Consider the following 21,184-nt stretch of genomic DNA (forward strand, 5'->3'; position numbering starts at 1 on the left):
GAGACTGCAATCTACTCACAGAGTTAAAAACTGGCAGTGATCTACTCCCTTTTTGGGGGTTCAGGTCAAAATTGTTGAGCTTTTTTTAGGAAGGAGGAAGAGCCATGGGGGGGTCAAAGTTGTTGAGTTTTTTTCAGGAAGGAGGTAAAATATTGAGCTTTTTTTTAGGGGAGCAACAGTTGTTCAACTTCTTTGGGGGGAGCCAATGGTCTACCAGTGATCTACCGCAGACGTCCAGTGATCTACCGGTAGATCACGATCTACCTGTTGGACATGCCTGATTCTAGTCCACGCCCCTGCAATGCAAAAATCTTTCACCCAATGTAGGGCTGAAACCTACAACCCTGGAATTAAGAATCTCATGCTCTGCTGACTGAGCTAGGGAGCTTGAAAATGAGCATATGACCAGAGGCCAGGTGGGGAGCCTATGTGGGAGAGACTTTTGTTACCAAGCCTAAACCTATGACCGTCCGAAGCATCCCAACTCTCACTAAGAGGCAGGTGGATCAACAAGGAAGGCCTGTTTCAGTGAGCTTATGGGAAAGCCCTTTGCAAAGGCGGTGGGAACACACTGAATCTGGAAGGCAGATGCAACGGCGCTCGCAAAGTGACGGCTGCTATGACAGACCCTGTTTGTCATGGTGTAGAGCCCAGCAGCCTTCTATGTGTGTGGCTTCTTCTTTCCCCAAACGTAAGCTGACACAGACAAGCTTTCGTGTCTCACACTGCCCTCTTTCATTAGCCAAAGACAAAGAGCTGATTATAGGCTCCGTTCTTTGTTGTGATCAGTCACCTGCCTCTCTGTTTCCTATGCAGTGGAACTGCAGCCACAAACAGGCCTGTGTTGCTAGAATGGGGCTCTTCATCAAAAAAATAGACTTTTCATGTGAATTAATAACTTAATCCATTATGATTAGATGTCCCCTTCCCCTTCCCCCCTCCTATTTAGTTCTGGGAAAACATGACATGCCAAAAATCTTTTCATAGTGTTGCTCACTGTCCAGTCTAATTTATTGTTTAATAAAATGAATTCATGTTAACTGCTGGGACTTGTTACTGTTAACTTAATATGATGAAAGCTAACAGTCTGCTCAGTAAACTGAACATGGTAAGATAGAGTCATCTTTTCTTTTCTTTTTCCTGTCCCACGTTGTTTCTGGTCAGACAGTTTTTGTGAATTTTGCCTCATTAAAACAACAACAACAACAACAACACCCCCAAACACTATTGTCTGTCTCCATTTGCCTCAAGTAGATCTGAACAGTTTTCACAACATGATGTTTCTCTTTCCCTTATTTGTTTAGGTGTAAAGGAGCATCTCATTACGGCCTTACCAAGGAACGAAAACGGCGTTCGCAGGATGGATCTCCTGATTCTAATTCCCCTTTAACTGTAGCTGCCCTTGGCCCTGAGCTCTCTGCTTCTGCCACCATAGCCTTAATGACAGATGAGCCAGGCCTAATCAATCCAGCCTTTAGCACCACCTCAGAAGACAACCAGTCAGGAGCCACCTCTGCAGATCTCCACAGAAGCAACCAAACTAGAAGTAAGAATCAGAGAGAAGCTCCTCAGATTTTGCCCGCTTCTTCCTGAGCGACCCCTCTTCTGTCATATATACTTGTCAGAAGACATTTCATACTTTTTGGGGAGCTGAAAAACCTGATATTAAATTGTGGGGGTCTTGAGATCCTAGCAGAGCAATCCAGATCCCAGGGTTGGGTTTTGGGGGGTTGGGTCTGTCCTGGCACCAAACTGGGGGGACAGAGTGCCTTAGGATCCAGTGAATTCATGCAAGCTCTGTTTCATCTCTGCCCTGCCTCCATGAATATCCCATTTTGGTGTTCTGTGCTGGCTATTGCTGGTGACAGCATTCCATGTACCACACTTACCATGAATGCCATGGGAACCTCTATAGTGATTGACGCAGCCCCCAGGCTGGTGTGTGCAAGTCAGTGGTTGCTGCATCCTAACTCCCTCCAGCAGCACAGATCGGAGGTTAGGGCTGCTCTATAAATCAGCTAACGGTCACACAATGTACAAAATAACAAAAAATGTTTGCAAATTTTCGGTGGGAAGAGTGCTACCAATGTTCCGGACAGCAAAAGCAGGAAGGTGTTACGAAACATTCCAAATCAAATTCTGATATGATCTCATTGATGACGAAATACTTGAGATTTCACTACGGCGTGGGGCAGTTTAGCAGCACAAACATACCCAGCCTTACATTTTTCCATTCATTTTGCATATATAGAGATGTCACAAAAGCAGCCAAAGGCTTTGTAATACTGCGTTGGGGTGGTAGAATGAGAATACTGAGATGCACAAACTGCACAAGGAGCGCAGGAACTTCTCAAGTCATGTGCCTTACCTGAACTGTCAAATACTGTAAAGATGTGAGTCACTTTGTATGTCTTTCACCTCCACATATACTTCTGTGTGACATCTGGCAATGCAGTCCCAGGTTTTGTTATCGATTCTAGCTCGGTGTTATCTGAGCTTCACATATCACTACATAACAATATCCAGTTTTCAGCATGCTTATCTGATCATGGGCCCACAGAATCTCTCCTTTTTATGAGTTATTACTGATACCATATGAAATCTGTGAACAAAATTGGAAACGTAAGAGAATTGCTGTCAAAAACATTTTTGAACCAGAAAATGCACCAATTCAGGAAAATAGTCTACTACCCCTTCAGCAACCTACAAATAACATTGAAAAATCAGTTCAGCTTTTTCCTAGCAGTAGGTATTGGCTTATATATATTGTTAATTTTTATCTTTAAACTTGGAATCTGTTTGTTTATTATCAACCCTAAAGAAAAGGAGGGATATGTTATGGATTCATAACGCCACATTTATAATAGTGGGTATTGTTTGAAGAATAACAATTTGGCTTTCGAAGACACATTGTTACGACTTAGTACTGCTTTTTGAATATAAAGAGGATAATAGACTATTCCATCAAATTCAGGGAAGAAGTAACAGCTTCTTGCAATGAAGACTCTCAATGTCCACCCCACTCCCGCTTTTCTTTTCTTTTTGCAGTCATGTGACTTTGGCATGGCATTAATATTATTGGCATTAATATTATTACAAATGCTTCAGTCATATGAACTACACTGGTCAGAGTGAAATTCTGCAGTGCCAGTGCAAAATAATTGCTTTTGGGGACTATTGTGGAATTGCTCATCAATATTAAGCCCTGCAAGTCCGTTTTGGGAGATGACAGGTACGAAATAAGAGGGTGGGAGGATATATGTAACTGTGAAGCAAGGGCAACAGTGTGTCTATCTCTCTCTCTCTGTGTGTGTATTCCTTTAATTGTTCTCAGAACATTCCTTTAATAGTTCTCAGACCAAGTATTTAGGTCTTTATCCCAAACCTACATAATTTTATTCCTTTTAAAAATAAATCTCTCTCTCCATTTGCTTCAGCTCGACATTTTGAACGTTCTTCTATAAGGAGCAGGTCTTTTAAAAAAATTAACAGAGCTTTTAGTGTTCTTCGGAGGACGAAAAGTGGGAGTGCCGTTGCTAACCACGCCGAGAGGGAGAGGGAGAGTGTTGACCATTTGGTTGCCTTGGAGGAAGGTAATGTTACCTTTTTAAATAGTTGATTGTTTAACTTTAGCATGTGAAAACAGAAAATACTTGGTGGGAAATTGTATAGGAATCTTGTGAATGCCAAATTCTTGAGCCAAAAGCTAAAGATGTTATTCTGTGCAAGAAGCTCCATAGAAACTTATAATAATAATTAAAAAAAATACCCCACCCATCTGGCTGGGTTGCTGTAATGTACCTTTCCTTACAGCTTTCACAAGACAGTTTGTCATTGATTGTGTCCTTGGTGTGGGTGAACTTGGATTTCTTCTTAGTGTATGATAAACTTTGTTTCTTTTTCCTTGGGTAAAATGAACTAAAAAAGAAAAAGAAAAAGATTATTCACCATTAGAAATGAGAACAGGTTTTCTTCCATGGATAGTGTACTACAGGCATGTCCAACAGGTAGATCGTGATTTACCTGTAGATCACTGGTAGATCATTGGCTCCCCCCAAAGAAGCTGAACAACTGTGGCTCCCCTAAAAAAAGCTCAAAACGTGGGTAGACCACTGCCAGTTTTTAACTGTGAGTAGATCGCTGTCTCTTGGGAGTTGGCCACCCCTGGTGTACTACATACAAGGGCCAGCACGCCTATGAGGCAGGCTGAAGCAGTTGCCTTGGGCAGCAACATCCCAATGACGCAGTGCCCCCCACATCATTGGAGAAATGGTTGCAGTGATGGCTTCAGAGTTCCAGAGTGACTTTGACCGGGGTGAGGGCACCTTACCATTTCACCTCGGGCAGCAAAATGCAATGGGCCGTCCCTGCATGCATATGCCCCTGTACACATACAGAGAGACAATTCTGTTCATCTGTATCCTCCTCTTACTCCCTGATCCTAAAGGTATTGTAGTACCTTTAATGCCAACAACATGGGAAGATATTGAGGGATATACAGTATATACAGAGGAATGGTATGTGTCCTATACAGCAGAGCTCACTTAGAACATCTGGTAGGAAGAATAAATCGCTAATCAGAATTGGGCCTCATTTCATTTCGATGTGGGACTGTGGAGACTGTGGTTTTGCAAGGAGAATTCTGGGAGGATTGTGGGTTTGAAGGAAACATCATTTAAGCAAGGGCCCAATTGCCTGTTGGCTGTCAGCTGTCAGCATCTAGCTTCTAGAATCCTCCTGATCCATCATTTAATCCTGTCAAGGTTCAAGAGCTGGTTGTTTCTAAAATTGTATTTCCTATTTCATGCTCTCGCTGAGGTCAGCTGCAGTTCAGATGGTTTAACTGCCAGTATTATTTTAACTTTCCTTTCGGTAGCTGTCAGCTTAGCTTCATTTTATGTCTAGACGTATGTCCCCTGACAATAAACATTTAGTCAAAGTGTGATTTTAAAAGATCTAGGTTTGTCTCTTTTGTCAAGGCCTACACAGAAAGATAGAGAAGGTAGAACCCCACAGGGAACAAGAAGCTGTCTTCCTTCAGCCACCTTCCTTAAGCAACATTAACAGCTGCCCATGCCAGAGCAGCCTTGAGACACCAGTAAGATGTGAGAAGTAGCAGGCTCATCATTTTAGTAACCTCCATTGTATATGTTTGTGAGACCCTGAGCCCTGTCCTGTGCCTTCTTGATCTTCTGACTGATTCATAAGTCTGGTATCAATTTTATAATGTCCCTGTATATGGAATAGGCTCATCCACACTTCTGCTTGTCCCATGCGTAGAAAACATGAGTCTAGGTGGTTTTCCACTTTCCACAAGTCAGAGCAGTTTTACCCTTGCTCCACTCCTTTCACAGGGAAAACCTGCTCTTTAGCTCTAAATAGGAGAAATGTCAGCCTGGACAAAAACCAAATTGCCGTTTGGACCGACTGAGCAACATTAATTCTGAACAGTTATTTGCGAAGGACTGGGTTGAAATTTGTTCCAGAAGAAGATGAGCATACACACCACATATATTTCATCACAAAGATAACTTCTAAAAACAAACAACTATTTGCCTGGAAATTCAGGTCCTTGTGTATGGGATATATGGAAATGACTGATACAAACAGAAGAAGGCACATGAGACACGAGAACAGAAAACTCTAACAGACCAGATAGTTTATGCTGGAGATTGGTCAAAATCTGGACCAGACAGGCTTGTGGATGCAGTTTTGATCCTGGGATAGAGTTTGCAGCCCAAATATGGCAAAACCCTGTTAGTAGCAATCTCAGTGGAGCTGACAGATGACTTGGTGATAAGCAGAGCATAAATAGCTAGATAACAGAAGAAATCTGGTGGGATTTCAACTGTTTAAGATAAGTCATTGATTTAGCTTGCCTGTACAGAGCAGAAAGAGGAGCAGAGAAAAGGGAAATGTGATTAGTTATCCGACTAAGTAGGATCTTAAATTCAAGGAGGTATTTTTAACTTGGGAGCAATCACATCTAAGTAATTCTACCCAAACTATTTTTGAAAAGATAAATGTATCATGTGACTAGTAATTGTTTTTTTAAGTAGTAGATATTAAAAAGGCAAAATTGTTCAAAGAATCCACTTTATTTTTTATTTTATTTATTTATTTATTAAAGATTTTCTTGATTTACAAAAGTGTGTGCAATATCTCTCATATTTTTTCCATGTAACATTTTTACAAATCAGTTTTGGTTGTTGAGACATTAGGGAGAGAAGGGGGAAAGAGGTGGGTGGGATGGGGGGGATGGGTGAGGTGGGGTGACGATGTTTCTATTTTCCTTAATATATGTAGGGTTTGGTGTCAGCGTTGTTTGTGTAGGTTCTCTGTTGTTTGCTTGAACTTCTTTGGCGATGAGAGAGGTTGGGGTTGGCGTAGGGTGTGATTGTTCATTTGTGGTTGGCTGTGGTGATCTTTCGTTTCTTGTGTGAGTGGGGTGGGTGGGTGTTTTTGATCAGGTTAGCCATATTGATTTGTATGCTGTCGGCAGATTTTTGTCATTGTCTTGTTGGGCTGTGTGTGTGTGATGAAGGGGAACCATACCAGGGTGAAGGTGTCTTCTGTTTGTCCCTGTGTCATTTTCAGCTTACTGGTTAGTTTTTCTAGTGGGGCTGTTTCCTATACTACTTGGTACCATTGGTCCATGCTTACTCCTGACAGGTCTTTCCAGTGTCTGGTTATGATGTTTCTGGCTGCTGAGAGTAGATGGATTATGAGTTCTTTGTGTTGTAAGTGGGCATTATTGTCTTGGAAGGTGTTTAGTACGACCAATTCTGGGGTAGCTTCTAGCACTTGCTTGGTTATTTTACATATTTCTCGTATGGTTGTTGTCCAGAATGGTTGGATTTTGGGGCACTCCCACCACATGTGGAAGTATGTGCCTGTGGAGGTGCACCCTCTCCAGCATTTTGGTGAGGTTCCTGGGCGTATTAGCACTAATTTTCTTGGCGTTAGTTACCACCTGTAGGTTAGTTTTAGGGTGAGTTCTCTTCTTTTTGTTGATATGGATTTAAAGGGGGGGTTTAGACCACATTCTGGTCCATTGGGTGGGGTTGATTTCATATCCTATGTCTAAAGAATCCACTTTAGTAAAGAATATGTGCAAAGTGCTTTCATTGCCTCCGTAAAAAAAAATGTAGGAAATACAACATCAAAACATCTTGCTGAGACAAATGTGTCAATGACAATTATGTCAACGGGGGTTCCACTTTAGATATAACTTTTAGACCTGGCTGTTGGGTTGCTAGTTCCATTCCTTCCTGCCTGCTGTTTAGTGATCTCCTGAATTTGGAATATAGTTAACAGAAACCAAGAGGGGTGTCTTAGCCATGCTTTTAAAACAATAAATTGATTGCAGCGCACAAGTTTTATTTCTGTAGAGGTGTTCCCTGAAGTAAGGACGTAACATCTTATTCTTCAGGAAAGCAGGGCACCAGATATTTCTGCATGGAGATGATGTTTTATTATTATTGACAGATCCAGTGCACCCCGCCCCACAAACGCACGCAGCAAAATCACGAAGCAGAATCGGCAAAAGCAAGACAGAAAGTATACCGGTACTTCTCTCTAGGTTTGGCAGTTCATCGCCATGTAAGAGATGGAAGTTTGAGGGGACAAAGCAAGGTATGCGATGGTTAGGATTTTCCTTTACTGGAAGGCTTTTCAAAATGGGATGAAAAGTAGCTAACAAGAAGAATTAGAACACCAGAGACAGGAAAACAGGGCTCTTGGGAGAGCCAGTGTGGTGTAGTGGTTAAGAGCAGTAGACTTGTAATCTGGTGAACCGGGTTCGCGTCCCCGCTCCTCCACATTCAGCTGCTGGGTGACCTTGGGCTAGTCACACTTCTCTGAAGTCTCTCAGCCTAACTCACCTCACAGAGTGTTTGTTGTGGGGGAGGAAGGGAAAGGAGAATGTCAACCTCTTTGAGACTCCTTCGGGTAGTGATAAAGTAGGATATCAAATCCAAACTCTTCTTCCTCTTCTTCATTTAGAATGAAGCCCATTTCTGTCAGTAGGTAAGAAATGGAGACACTTGATCTAGTTGGCAATATCAGCATATATTTGCATCCAAATGCCACTATTACTATACTGGAGTTAATTATTGGTGGTAGTTTTGAGTTTAACTGGGTATGGAAACGCCTTCCTTTGAATGTTAGAGCTGATTTGCACTTGTAGGTCATCGGAATGTGGTGGTATCCTTGGGCAGCTGCCAGGCCTTTGTGTTCCAGCAGGGCCCATTGCCAATGCCTTCCCTGAGACCTCTGATCAACAGTGGGAGGGGTGAGACACCGTGTTAATTTCCCTCCATTTTAATTTCCCCAGTTGTGCTTCAGGGCATTAATTAAATTAAATTAAAATACTGACTTGACACCCAGTGCTGATTGGAGAGCTGCTTCTGACTGCCAAATAAGGTCATGGGCAGGCTTCGCTGACATACGAGGGACTGCATCTCCTCAGGCTTCCTCAAACTTAGAACCAGCTTCCCATGCATGACAGTACTTACTAAGTTAAGGTGTAAGTGTGTCAGACTTGTGTTGATAAACATGTGCAGTAGAGGTACACTCACTGGGAAGCTGGGATTGCATGCGGCTCTCTGCTGAGCATCCACTCTGGAAACCCCAGGTGAAACAACCAGCAGGGACAGATAAGGGAAATATGAAATCTTGAGTCTTATGACATAATAATAACTGGAACTGTACTTGCTTCTGTTAGTACACATGGCACTGCTGTTGGCGATGTGAAACAATCTATACCAGGCATAGGCAAACTCTGGCCCTCCAGATGTTTGGGACTACAATTCCCATCATCCCTGACCACTGGTCCTGTTAGCTAGGGATGATGGGAATTGTAGTCCCAAACATCTGGCGGGCCGGAGTTTGCCTTTGCCTGACCTATACTTTTAAAGCATATTCGAAGTGCATTCTTTCCCTCAAAGAATCCTGGGCATTCTAGTTTGTGAAGGATTGTTGAAAATTATAAATCTCTGAGGCATGAACTACAAAGACCAGAATTCTTTCAGAGGCAAAATGAGGATCAAATGTGCTGTAAAGATCTAGGTTTTGTCACTGAATTTTGCAATTGAAACTTGGGTAGAATACAGATGGCATAAGAACCGTCGCCTGATTTTCAGCACTTTGATAGGGGAAAGGATTGGGTGAGGGTGAATCTTCAGTAAGTGATTTTGTTTCAGCTAGCTGCTAAACGGTTTTCTGTGAAATTCAAGGTTTTATATTGCATTTTGGTGGTAGTACTGGATTCTGTCATTAAGGCCTTCTCTAGCCTTGGAGCAATAAAGGATTTAATATGGCAGCATTAAAAGTGAGATATTTTCTTTGAACTGGCTTCGGATAGATGCACAAGGCCAGTTTTATCACACAGCAAAACCTGAAGCACCTGGGATGACCCAATTCAAGAAGTGTCCCACCATACCAGATGTAGTTTGCAAGTCTGAGATATTGCACGCCCTGTGATGTGACTAGTTTCCACAAATACTCAGAATGCACCTCAGTATTCATTGCAGTATCTCAGGGGATAATGGGGATATAGGCAGCTTGCATGTTGAGGGATGCTTCTCCTAGAGTGGCAAAAATCCCCTCGAACTGGTCCTACTAATACTTCAGACTCATATACACCTGTTGTCCAGTTGTTTCTCCTAACTTTCAGTATTCCTTGTACTCTCTACCTGTTCTCATTAGCTGTGCTTCACTGTGTTAATGTTTAACTCTGTGAAGGGTAAAGTAACAGTGCCCATAATTTCTTGAGAGACAGAGAATGTGCTTTGAATGTGCTTTAATGCACACAGCCAGAGAAGAGCTTTTACCAGAATGTGATCACAGAACTGGGTTCTCTAAAGCATACTGCTGAAGTTTTCTTGTATATTTATGTCCTCTGCGTAGCATCCTTGCGCTGTGTGCTATGGAATCATTAGGCTGACAGAGAAAGTTGCTTTATGTAAGGAAAGATGCCCGAGACAACAACTGATTTTAAAAAGATGAAGATTAGCATGCATTATTTTGCCTTGGGGGGGGGGGAATACTTCCTGCACCATGAACCAGCATGGATGTAATCTCTTACCCCTTTTAACATATAGCAGATCTGTTAAAGCCTAGTTGGATCAACTGTGCAAAGCTGCATGTTCTATGGCTAGATTTGTTTAAAACAAAACAAAAAAGCAAAAACAAGAGATCCGTATTCTGAATAAAGGCCTTTTCTCTCTGTGTTTTTTAGTCTTCCCGAGGCTATACCACCTCATCCCAGATGGTGAAATTACCTGCATTAAGATCAGCCGCAGTGATCCCAACGAAAGCCTTGCCATTAGGATTGTGGGAGGCAGCGAAACGCCATTGGTTCACATCATCATACAGCACATCTACCGAGATGGAATCATTGCCAGAGATGGAAGGTTGCTGCCAGGGGACATGATACTGAAGGTATGCTCTTAATGGAGGTGGAAGCAAATGTGAGGAGACTTTTAATGGCATATGTAGAGACACTGCTTTTATAATTCAGCTTGAGGACATGGCAAACAACATTCTTTGCCTGCACAGAAGAGAAAGGGATGACAGGAAGAGGAAATAAGGAAGAGCAGCATCTTTCTGTTTACTGGTGTGGATTCATTTTGAAGTCAAACCTATGAGTTTCAACATCAATCCTTCACCTAGTTAAGGCAGAGTTATTTGTATTAAGTATGCTTTTTGTTGGATCATTGTTGGATCATCCAGCTCTTCATCATTCTCTCGTATTTCGGAGTTGACTTGTGGTATGCTTGCTGAAATGGTTGACCACCACTGTATTAACAGAACCCACCCACCCCCTTTACATGTGGTCACCTTAACTGAAGCAGTGCTGAGGAAAGAACTCCCTGGTGCTGCTGCAAATACTTTTTCTCCAGCTGGGGCAATGCTTAACTACTCTTAGGAGCACTCGCAGTGTACTGAGCTAAATAGAAGACCAGTGGCGCTTTTCACCATGGGGAAAGCTCCCAATCTGGTAAGTTCCCTTCTCTGTGGCTTGTTTTGCCGAAGGATGCATCCAGCAGAAATTTGCTGTTCTGTCCTCGGTTCTCATTCTCTGAGAGAAGGCTAAGTCAAGTTTCTGGAGAAAGAATGCATTTTCCACAGGGACTCGAGTCAGCGGGTCAACTGCATAAAACTGCATCTCTAAACCGTTGCTTGATTTATTTCCCTTATAGCAAATTTAAGTGCTAGAAGTATTAGCAGAGATAGGATTAAATCTCCTGTGTAAACAAACAATGAGAACCCCAATGAAACATTGGTATAAAATGGCTGACAGCCACTTCAAACACATGCGATTTCCTAAGTATTTAAAACTTGGGTTTTCTGCCTGCGCCCTCCTTCAGTTCCACTATTTATACTGTTTAGTGAAGATGTGGACAGTGATCAAAATCCATATTCTTTTATCGTTCAGAAATTGAGGGTGTCGTGTTTCAGTTATAGTCCACGTATCATTGAGGAAGCAGAGAAATACTAGAGTGGGAGAGAAGGCAGGGTTAGTGGGGAATGGCAGCACTGGAAAAGGAGAAGCTGCTGGACTCAAAATTGAGATAGGCGAGAGGATATTGGAGCCTGAGGAGGAGCAGTAATAAAATTGAAAAATAGCCATTATGTCTGGAGATAATCAGCAGGAGAGGAAGAAAACGGTACAGTGTGTGCTGTCCTTGTGGGGAAAGGATATTATATAATGAAAACTTGGCTCCTTTTGAGGGAGGCAAATGCCACATGTTGCTATAACAGGAAGACATCTGTACAAGTAGGTCTTTCTGTCTGGCAGTGCCAGTTCCAATTAGATGGCCTTTTTTTTTTAACCTTACTGGTTTGTGGTTCTGTCTTCCAGGTAAATGGCATAGACATCAGAAATGTGCCGCACAGCTACGCCTTGTCGGTCCTGAGGCAACCTTGCCAAGTCCTCCGGCTCACCGTACTCAGAGAGCAGAGGTACCGATGCCGAAACAGTGGGCTTTCTCTGGACATTCCCTGCAACAGGGACGACAGTTTTCACGTGGTTCTGAACAAAAGCAGCCCGGATGAGCAACTGGGCATTAAGCTGGTTCGCAAGGCTGATGAAACTGGGGTGTTTGTTTTCAACTTGCTGGAAGGAGGCGTTGCTGCCCGCGGTGGGCAGCTTCAGGAGAATGACAGGGTTCTGGCAATTAACGGGCACGATCTTCGATACGGAAGTCCAGAAAGTGCAGCCCAGCTGATACAGGTTTGACTCAACAACTTCCTCGCCATTTCTGAGCATATCTGATAAGCGATGATACTTCCAAGACATGAACTGTACACTTAGCAAGAGAAAGCTGCACCATTCCCACTCTTGCCAAGTTAACAGTGCTCCCTAAGTGCAATCCATTTGCTAATATTTGCAGGAAAGTGGAGGTGATACACTAAATGTCATCAAAGGGACCTCTAATTCCTGCGGAGTATTGTGACAGCATTTCATTAGAATGAATACATTACCAATCTCATTCAGTGAGACATATTCCTAAAGCATTACAAATCATTCTTGAATTAGCAACGTGGAGTTTTATTTTTACAAAACTGCTTCCAGCCTGCTCTTCATTGTGTAGGTGGGTGACATCATCTGAGATCCTGGCCTGTTTCCCATACTGAAGTACATAGATGTATGATTACAGCAGGTTTGAAGTTTTAGCTAGGTCCACCCGTTCGTGGAAGCGAGTCGCAGAAGAGATGGACCACCAACTTAGATGGCTTTTTAAAAGGGTTAGAGAAAGTCATGGAAGATATGGCTATCAGTGGCTACTAATCGTAAGGGCTGTGTAGTATGTTTCCAAGAACTGAGGCAGTATGTTTTTGATTGCCAGTTGCTGGGAAATAATATTGGGGGAGAGGGCAGTTGCCCTCATGTCCTAAGGGCTTCTCATGGGCATTTAGAGAGAATCAGGATACTCTTGTTATGTTCTGAAGCCAAACATAGCAGTTTGGCTTTATGGTGGTAAAAATGATCCAGTCTCCATGGTACCTTGGTTCCCGAACGGCTTAGTTGATGAACAAATTAGCTCCTGAATGCCACAAACCTGGAAGTATGTGTTCCGGTTTGCAAACGTTTTTCGGAAGCTGAACGTCCGTTTCGGCTGTTGGCATTGTTTCCGGGGCCAACCAGCCAATCAGAAGCCGTGCCTTGGTTTTTGAACGTTTTGGAAGCTGGATGGGCTTCCAAAACGGATTGAGTTCAGGAACCAAGGTACCTCTCTCTCTCTCTCTCTCTCTGTGTGTGTGTGCGTGCGTGCGTGCGTGCGTGTGTGCATGCGCATCAAAGGGAATACCCTTCTAGAGGCTAGTATTTCAAATTATACTTAGTTTTATGAAAAGATCGAGTGCTTTGTAAGCAGAAAGAGCCCATGTGTGTGCATGTGCGCCCACTGAACTTGAAAGAATCCACAGAAATGTTTAATAATGCAGTTGAAGCCCTTACATTTTCTTACTTAAAGGGGGGGGGGGGAGAAGCAAACTGATGGATAAATGTGGAAAAACTGTACCTAATATTGGAAGAATGAGAAACCAAAACTGACAGATTCAGCCTAATTCTAATGAAAGCAATGGGACTTGAGTTAATCATGATTAACTTGCTCTGTTGGTTTCAAAGAGATTTAGTTATGGTCATCTTGAGCAAGATTGGGAGTTGACTTAGTCACAGCATTGATCCAAATCCTAAGGCTGTTAGTGATTCTGCCACTGATTGAAATTAACAGGACATAAATTAGTGGCCATCCAATTTCAATGAGACTTACACATGACTAACTTCCTCTTGATTTTGGGCCATTATCTTTACCTGCAAAAGGGGCATCATAGCCCCCTACCTCCCCTTCTGAATCACAGAATCATAAAACTATAGACTCATCTGGTCCATCCCACTGGTATGCATAAATCTCAGCTAAAGAATCTCATCCCAACTGCCATCCCACCACTGTTTAAAAATCCCCAATGAAAGGGAATCCACTACCTTCTGAGGTAGTCCATTCCACTGTTTTACAGGTCTTACTGTCAGAAAGTTCTTCCTAATATTTATCAGAATCTCCTTTCCTGTAATTTGAATCCATTGGTTTGGATCCCACCCTCTGGAATAGCAAAAAACAAGTTTGCTCCATCCTCCATGTGATAGCCATCTTCAAATATATGAAAAGCTGTCATGTCACCTCTCAGTTTTTCAAGTTCAGCCCCAATAATTCTCACTCAGACCCATGATATAGAAAGAACCATGAGATTTCAGAGAAATGCTTTATTTGAACTTCTGGCACTCCAACCGCACTTCGACCACCACACACAAGCAGTTCATCACATTTGCAACTACTTGTAAATAAGCAGTTCATGAGGTAAACCGTAGATTAATCTCCATCTGACTTTATAATACATTTCATATTATTTCATATAGAACAGATCTGTGTATTAATTAGTTATTACACCACCAGCTGGTTTAGTTTCATATCATGCCTATGGCTTTAATCTAAATCTTTTTCAGACATCTGTTTTTAGTTATAAGACAATACTGTGACTATGTGGATTTAAAATTCAGATGCTGATATTCCTGTACGATGGCATGCCATAAAAGCCCAGGATAGAATTGTGGGTGGGTTTGTATTGATAATACAAATGAATTGATGCAGATAGCTAGATCCAAACGCGGGGCAGAATGTTACATTTATTTTCTGCCTTTTGTGCTGTATTGAGCAGGAGTTGCATTTTGCTTTTATATATTTCCAATAGGGGAGCACCAGTCTTTTCTTCTTCTTCATACCCCCCCTCCCAATTAATTTTTAATTCTGCTCCCTTGTCCTACCTTTTTTGGCAGTAAAAGTCTGACCGCCCTGAGCCCGGTTTTTGGCTGGGAAGGGCAGGGTATAAATTATTATTATTATTATTATTATTATTATTATTATTATTATTATTATTATAAAAAGGAGATGTAAGTTAATAAAAACCATCCTCTGTCCAGTTAGTAAAAAAAGAAAAAAAACCCACAATGCAAAAAAGACTTTAAAAAAATTAAATAGGCCACTGATTACTTAATATTATGAATTGTTTGATGGATCTGTCTACAATGAGAAATACGTAGAACTGGTATGATGGACTATAAGGAGTCATATCAATAAAATCATTTAAAGACATTTGCATTCTCCCAGTCCTGAGAGATTTGCTTTTGCAACTGATTAACAAGCTGGGTTTGTTTCTCTTCTATCTGTACGCAGGCTAGTCAGAAGCGAGTTCACTTCACTGTGTCTCGGCAAACCAGGCAACAGACTCCTGATATCTTGCAGGAGGCTGGATGGGATTACAATGGTAGCCACCAGCTCTTCCCTTCTCTGAGGAACAATCCTAACAAGGTGAGGCCTAGTACTCATTCCCCCACATTATGGTTTCTTCTGTGGAGAGGGTGGGGGAAAGAGGGTGTCTGGAACCCTGACTAATGTGTTAATGTCTCTAAGTATCCTCTCTGGACAGTATCACTGAAATGAGCACATTTTAGCTTTGCTGTGTAAACACAGAAACCTTGATCCTCTTTGTTTATACCCTGGGAAGTGCTGCTGTCTTGTGAATGGATGGCAGAGAGAGTGCAGGGGGTGAGAAAGAGGAAGTTGAAAGAAAACGAGGGTGCAAAAAGTGCAAAAAGGGATACATGTGTCCCTCGCGTATTCTATTTGCAACTGTGCTTTCCAGCAAAAACATAATGTACGTTAATACACAACAACAAAGAGAAGCTTATCTCCACTTTCTCCATCTGGAGCAGAGCATGAAGGCAAGGCCGTTGCTTCAGAGATTCCTACCATCTGGTAAAAGATTAATAGGAGGACCGTCATCCTGTCAGTCAATTTTGGGGTTAACTGTTATCAAGAGAGGGATGTGAGGGTGGAGTTTCAACATGCTGCCAGTTTCTTGCCTGCGTCGCAGCATCCATAGGAGGCCACTGCTTTGATTTACTAAATCGTAAACTAGAAAGCATGAGGGGCTATTAAATAAAAATAAAAAAATCACTCCTTTTTTCAGTGTGTAACTTAGGAATTTGGATGCAGGACAATAAAGTCAGTCCTCATAAGGCAGCAGGGCTCCCATTACTCACACCTCAGGTTTGACAAACAGAGATAAGGATACTTAGCATCCTGAGGGAGAGTTGTTTGGTTTCCTCCCTCTCTTGTCTTCTGTCCATGAATGCCAGCAGTTTTACTGAAGTCCTGCAAGTCCTTTTATACCATATCTCCCTTTATTCAAGCTGCTGCCACAGTGACACAAGCAAGGGGTGGAACTGGCATGCTGGTGGAATTGTGTATTTGTTTATTGTTATAACCCTTGCTGGTACCTTACGGTTAAGCAGGGCCGGCGCGTCCATTAAGGCGAACTAGGCAATTGCCTAGGGCGCCAAAATGGAGGGGGTGCTGGCCAGGCTTGGGCGGGGGGGGAGCTAGCAGTAGCTTCTCTGCTGTAGCAGAGAGGTGCTGCTTACCCCCTACACCACCCCCCGGCTCCCACTAAAGCAGGCTTTGGCGGGGGACAGGTGGTGGGACGGGCAAGCAGCAGCTTCTCCGCTGCAGCGGAGAAACTGCTGCTTGCCTTTCCACCACCCCCACCTCCTGCTAAAGCAGGCTTTGGCTGGTGGTGGGGGGTGCCAGAAGGTGGTCTGCCTAGGGCGCAAGAAACCCTAGCACCAGTCCTGTGGTTAAGGGCAAGTAAGAAAGCTGTGAATGTTACACGTAGAATTTAAATAGCCCAGTGTCAGAGAACCGCCAGAGCCCAGCGGGGTGGTGGAAGGGCTCTGGGAGGCTGAAGGTTCCCAACACCACCGGAGCAGCAGGGAGACATCCTGTGGGAGCGACAGGCAGGAAGGGAGCTCCATGGGGGAGGGGCTGTGGGATGCACCAGGTCCCCACCACAGACCAAGTGGCTCAGTGGAGGAGGGGGCAACGGCAGTTCCCTCGCCCCAGTTGCGTAGAGGGGTGAAATGCAGGAATGAGAGGAGGTGACTTGGGGTGCCCAAGTTCTTTTGTTGGGGGCGCTCTCGAAAAGCGCCACTTCCAGGATCTGAGAGTGACTAAGACGGTCATGGACTTTTGAGCTCTGCAATGTATATAGTTGTACAATAAATCCTGTAAATAAGAGGATCCGGAGTCAGGAGTCTTTACTCGTGAGAAGCTGCTACAGAAACCTCACACCCAGCCTCTAACTTTTTTTTTTTAATCTATTTTTAAAAATCTGCCAGAACAGTTAATGGTAAAAGTATAAAACTTACAACAAATATATAAAAGGCCACAGAAACTGTAGCTAGAAAAAAGAGCAATAGTCCAGCTTAAAATGTCACCTTAAAAATTCAGCACATGAAAGGCTTGGGCAAATGAAATGTCATAACCTGGCACTGAAATGACATCAGATGTTGTTGGTCGACCCTCATTATGGAGCAAATTATAAACTCAGGGCACCAGAGGACCAAGGAAGTGTTGCTTCCTGCCTCACCTCCAGTGGAGGCAGCTCCATTAGGGCAAATGGGGCCCTGCCCCACCAATCCCAGTCTGCCCTTTGCCAGCCTCCACCTTCTTACTTACAACCAATTTTGGGAGCAGCATAACCTATCAGTCTCCTCTTCCTCAGCCTCAGTGCCGCCCTTGTAGAACTCAGCAGAGAGGCGGATGGGGACAAAACTAGAATGAGTTGGCTCTGCCTGTCTTCAGCTATGGCGCCACCTACTGTTGGTCTCCCTGCCTTCCACCCTACAAGCTCCAATGGATGCCTGCCACCACTGCTCACCAATGAAAGCAGGGAAACCGGAAGAAAGACATCCGAGGAAGATATTAGTAGCTGGGCAGTTTCATGTGAAAACGTGAAACAAATCCACTGGCTCCCAGTCCATTTCTGAGCACAATTCAAAGAGTTCGCTCTAAAGCTTAAAGGTCTAAACTGCTTGATACCCAGATACCATAAGATTGCAAACTTGTACACATAGGAAGGTATCTCTTCGCTATACTTTAGTCCTACTTTTAAGACAGTTATCCAAAATGATGATGGTGATGATATAGAAGCCTGGTATCACACTTACAAACTTAAGACACACAAGGGAGTTGCGGGGAAAGAAAGAGGAGAGTTGTTGGTTCTTCAAGTCATGACATGAACTAAGAGTATTTATATGTAGTTTGAGCCAGGGTGATCTGCTGTTCCTGGTGTTAGCAGACTGGCAGAGCGATGAGGCCAGTGTGGCCTTTTTCCTTGCTTCTGCAGTTCCAGAGTAACTGGAGTATTGAGCTGAGTGTTGTTGTTTTCTGTCTGGGGAGGAAAGCCCCCTGCAGCTGCTGCTCCTCGGTTGGAGGAGGCCAGGTTTGGTCCTTCTGCTACCAGTCATTATTTGAGAAAGGGACTTCTCAGTTGTGGCACGCCACCTGTGGACCTTCCTTGTCCCCATCGTTTTCCTTTTCGCTTCCTCCAAAGTGAAGACCTTTTTTAATTTCCCTACACCTTTTAGGCATCTATTTTAAGAAGGCTTTCTGCTGGAATTTCATCTGCTTTGCTGTTTCTTTGTTTTATTCGATTATAATTAATCTCCTGTAAGCTGCTCTGAGAAACTTACGGTTAAAAGAGCAGAGGGAGAAGTTTTCTAATTAAGCAGAATACCAGCTCTGTTGCATTTGTCATTGCACACTGCCTCTTCAGGTGAAGACAGTGTTCTTTGGACCCTAGGAACCAGGGGATGACTGAGATCATTCAAATAAAATACCCTTTCAGTAAGTTTCATTGCTCTCTTTGCTCCATGTGTCAGCAATGTCGACTTAGTGACCACACAATGACAAGCTGATAGGCTGTGCTTGCCTCCTTTTTGACCTCTTCAATAGAGGTCACCATTTCAGAAGGCTGCTTTGAGGAACTTTACTTAATCTCTCTTGTTTGCCTTGTTTTTGAGTTGGCTAGAAAGGAAAGCCACATGCTGTGCACTTCATTCCTGCTCCCTTTCCTTATATTCGTGAGAACACCCCTTGACCTCTGTGCGTCAGCTCTTTGGGGCTATTACCCTGTGGCTTCCTTGGTTTTTCACCTTTCCATAGCAAAAAGAGGCTGACATTCTCATTGGTCTAAGACAGCCTATAATCCAAGCTGAAGCTGAGCCAAAACAAAGCCAAGCAGCGTCTTAAGCAAAGGAGTGGGCTGACATGAAAGATAACTTATTGGAATACATTAGGTTGGAGTCAGCTTGTTTCACAAGATCTGGAAGGCAATGGTTCCCTGCCCCTGCCGTTGGGACAACACTCTAGTACAGAGCTTTCCAAACTGTGTGTCGTGGCACATTAGTGTGTCGGCTGCAGTGTGTAGGTGTGTCGCGTGAATGCTCCCTACACTCCTCCTGGGGTTGGAAAGGGGTTAGTTCAGTGATGGCCAAACTTGGCCCTCCAGCTGTTTTGGGACTACAACTCCCATCATACCTAGCTAACAGGACCAGTGGTCAGAGATGATGTAAACTGTAGTCCCAAAACAGCTGAAGGGCCAAGTTTGGCCATCACTGGGTTAGTTCAACCTCCGGTTTGCTAGTAAAATTGAATTACTGTGTTGGAGAAATGATGCATGTCTAAAAAGTGTGTCACCAACATGGAAAGTTTGGAAAGCTCTGCTCTAGTAGATGAACCAATGATCCGACCCAGCAAGAGACAGGATCCTGCATGCCCAGTGTGAGAAGGATGTTGAATTTCAGGAGTGAGAGGGGGAGCGAGAGAAGGGTGAGAGAGAGCCAGGTTTGTCAAAATGAAAAAAACCAACAACCCTTTCCGAGATTTCAGGATTATTAATTTAATGTCGTACCATCATTCACCTTGCTTTCTGAGGCTGGGCTACAACAATTTAAAACACAACATTAAATTGATTTTTTTATTTCTTTTGGAATCTGAAAGATAATATCTGATCTTTCTCATTTCCACATTTGTCCTCCTGGATCCTTGTTAAGTGTATCATTTCAGATTATTATTATTATTATTTATTATTATTATTATTATTATTATTATTTATGATTTTCAGGCTTATATACATTTCAACAATTCATTTCAGATTCTCCAAGATTCCTGCAGGTTGTCCAGTGTCAACATTGGATCCAGTGCTTAAATATATATATATATATATTGAAAGTTAAAAAGTACATAAACATGGTGAGACGTAAATAGAAGAGAGAAAGAGAAACAGCGCCCGTGTAGAAGGGAAAGTAAAAGGGGGAGGGGGGAAACACCCCAAACTCTATACTTTACAAAGTTGTTATTGTAATTCACCAGATCTTAACCTATTACAGTACTTGTAAGAATGGATTCCAAATATCATTGAATTTGTCCATGGCAAGTCTGCATTTTTATGCAGGTTGTTCATATGTTGTGAGTTGAGTTTGTATAAGTCTTCGATCCAATCGCAGAAGGGAACCATTAGATTTTACCAGTCAGTCTTTCAATTTTTGGTGGGCAAAACACTGCTATCCTAAAGTGGGCCCATAAGGGTGATGGTATCTGGCTTTTGGAATGTGCAAGAGAGACAGTCTCTTGTCTGTAGCACATTCTTCCCAGTTCGTCATTGGCTGCAGTTCCAAATTAGCTGATCCTGAAATAAATTAAACTGTGCTTCTTAACACCATTTACTTTCTATTGCTCTAAGAATGCGTAAACCTTTGCCCTTAAAGGCAACCTTAAAATATATATTTTTAAAAAATTAAACAAATAAATTCAGATCTCCTCTGATGTTTCCTATCTGTTTGCAGCTGAAATTGCTCAAGGGAATCACTGTGTGGGAGGCAGAGTGGTTTTCTTTACACAGTCAAGAGCTTAAAGTTCAATATTGCCAGTTGTTTTCTGCCTGAGGCGCAAAATTTAGCGTCTATGTACATTAACTATCCTCATCCTCACCCAAAATGTAATTATAAACTGATTTTGTTGAGTTTTGGAGAGCCTTCAGGCTTCCAGCTCAAAATGCCACCACACTCACACTTAAATCTAGTTATTTTATTTCGATATTTTGATGGGGGGGGGAGTTTGCACAGTCAAATTTCACCACCTCCAAATTGGATTTTATTGTATATTCTGTTGACACACTTAAAACATTCTACTCTCTCTAGGATAATTTGATTTTTAAAAACCCACCCCCACTCCCTCATTTCTTCGAGAGCTGACTCTCCGCTTCGACATTTCCAAGGACA

General features: G+C 42.8%; 1 protein-coding gene across 5 annotated transcripts in view; it reads left to right on the forward strand.

Moving 5' to 3' along the window:
- LNX1 (ligand of numb-protein X 1) overlaps positions 1-21,184 on the forward strand; it is an 86,355-nt gene that overhangs the window by 47,959 nt on the left and 17,212 nt on the right. For 4 of the 5 annotated variants that reach the window (XM_033159914.1, XM_033159915.1, XM_033159919.1 and 1 more), the window contains 6 exons: positions 1,305-1,546; positions 3,438-3,593; positions 7,489-7,635; positions 10,241-10,443; positions 11,867-12,238; positions 15,237-15,371. In XM_033159914.1, the coding sequence (XP_033015805.1) occupies positions 1,305-1,546; positions 3,438-3,593; positions 7,489-7,635; positions 10,241-10,443; positions 11,867-12,238; positions 15,237-15,371 (1,255 nt within the window). The remainder of the gene's footprint in view (positions 1-1,304; positions 1,547-3,437; positions 3,594-7,488; positions 7,636-10,240; positions 10,444-11,866; positions 12,239-15,236; positions 15,372-21,184) is intronic. The other variant, XM_033159917.1, reaches the window with a different exon arrangement.

This window comes from Lacerta agilis, chromosome 9, assembly GCF_009819535.1.
Source record: "Lacerta agilis isolate rLacAgi1 chromosome 9, rLacAgi1.pri, whole genome shotgun sequence".
In the NCBI taxonomy this organism is placed as follows: Eukaryota; Metazoa; Chordata; class Lepidosauria; order Squamata; family Lacertidae; genus Lacerta; species Lacerta agilis.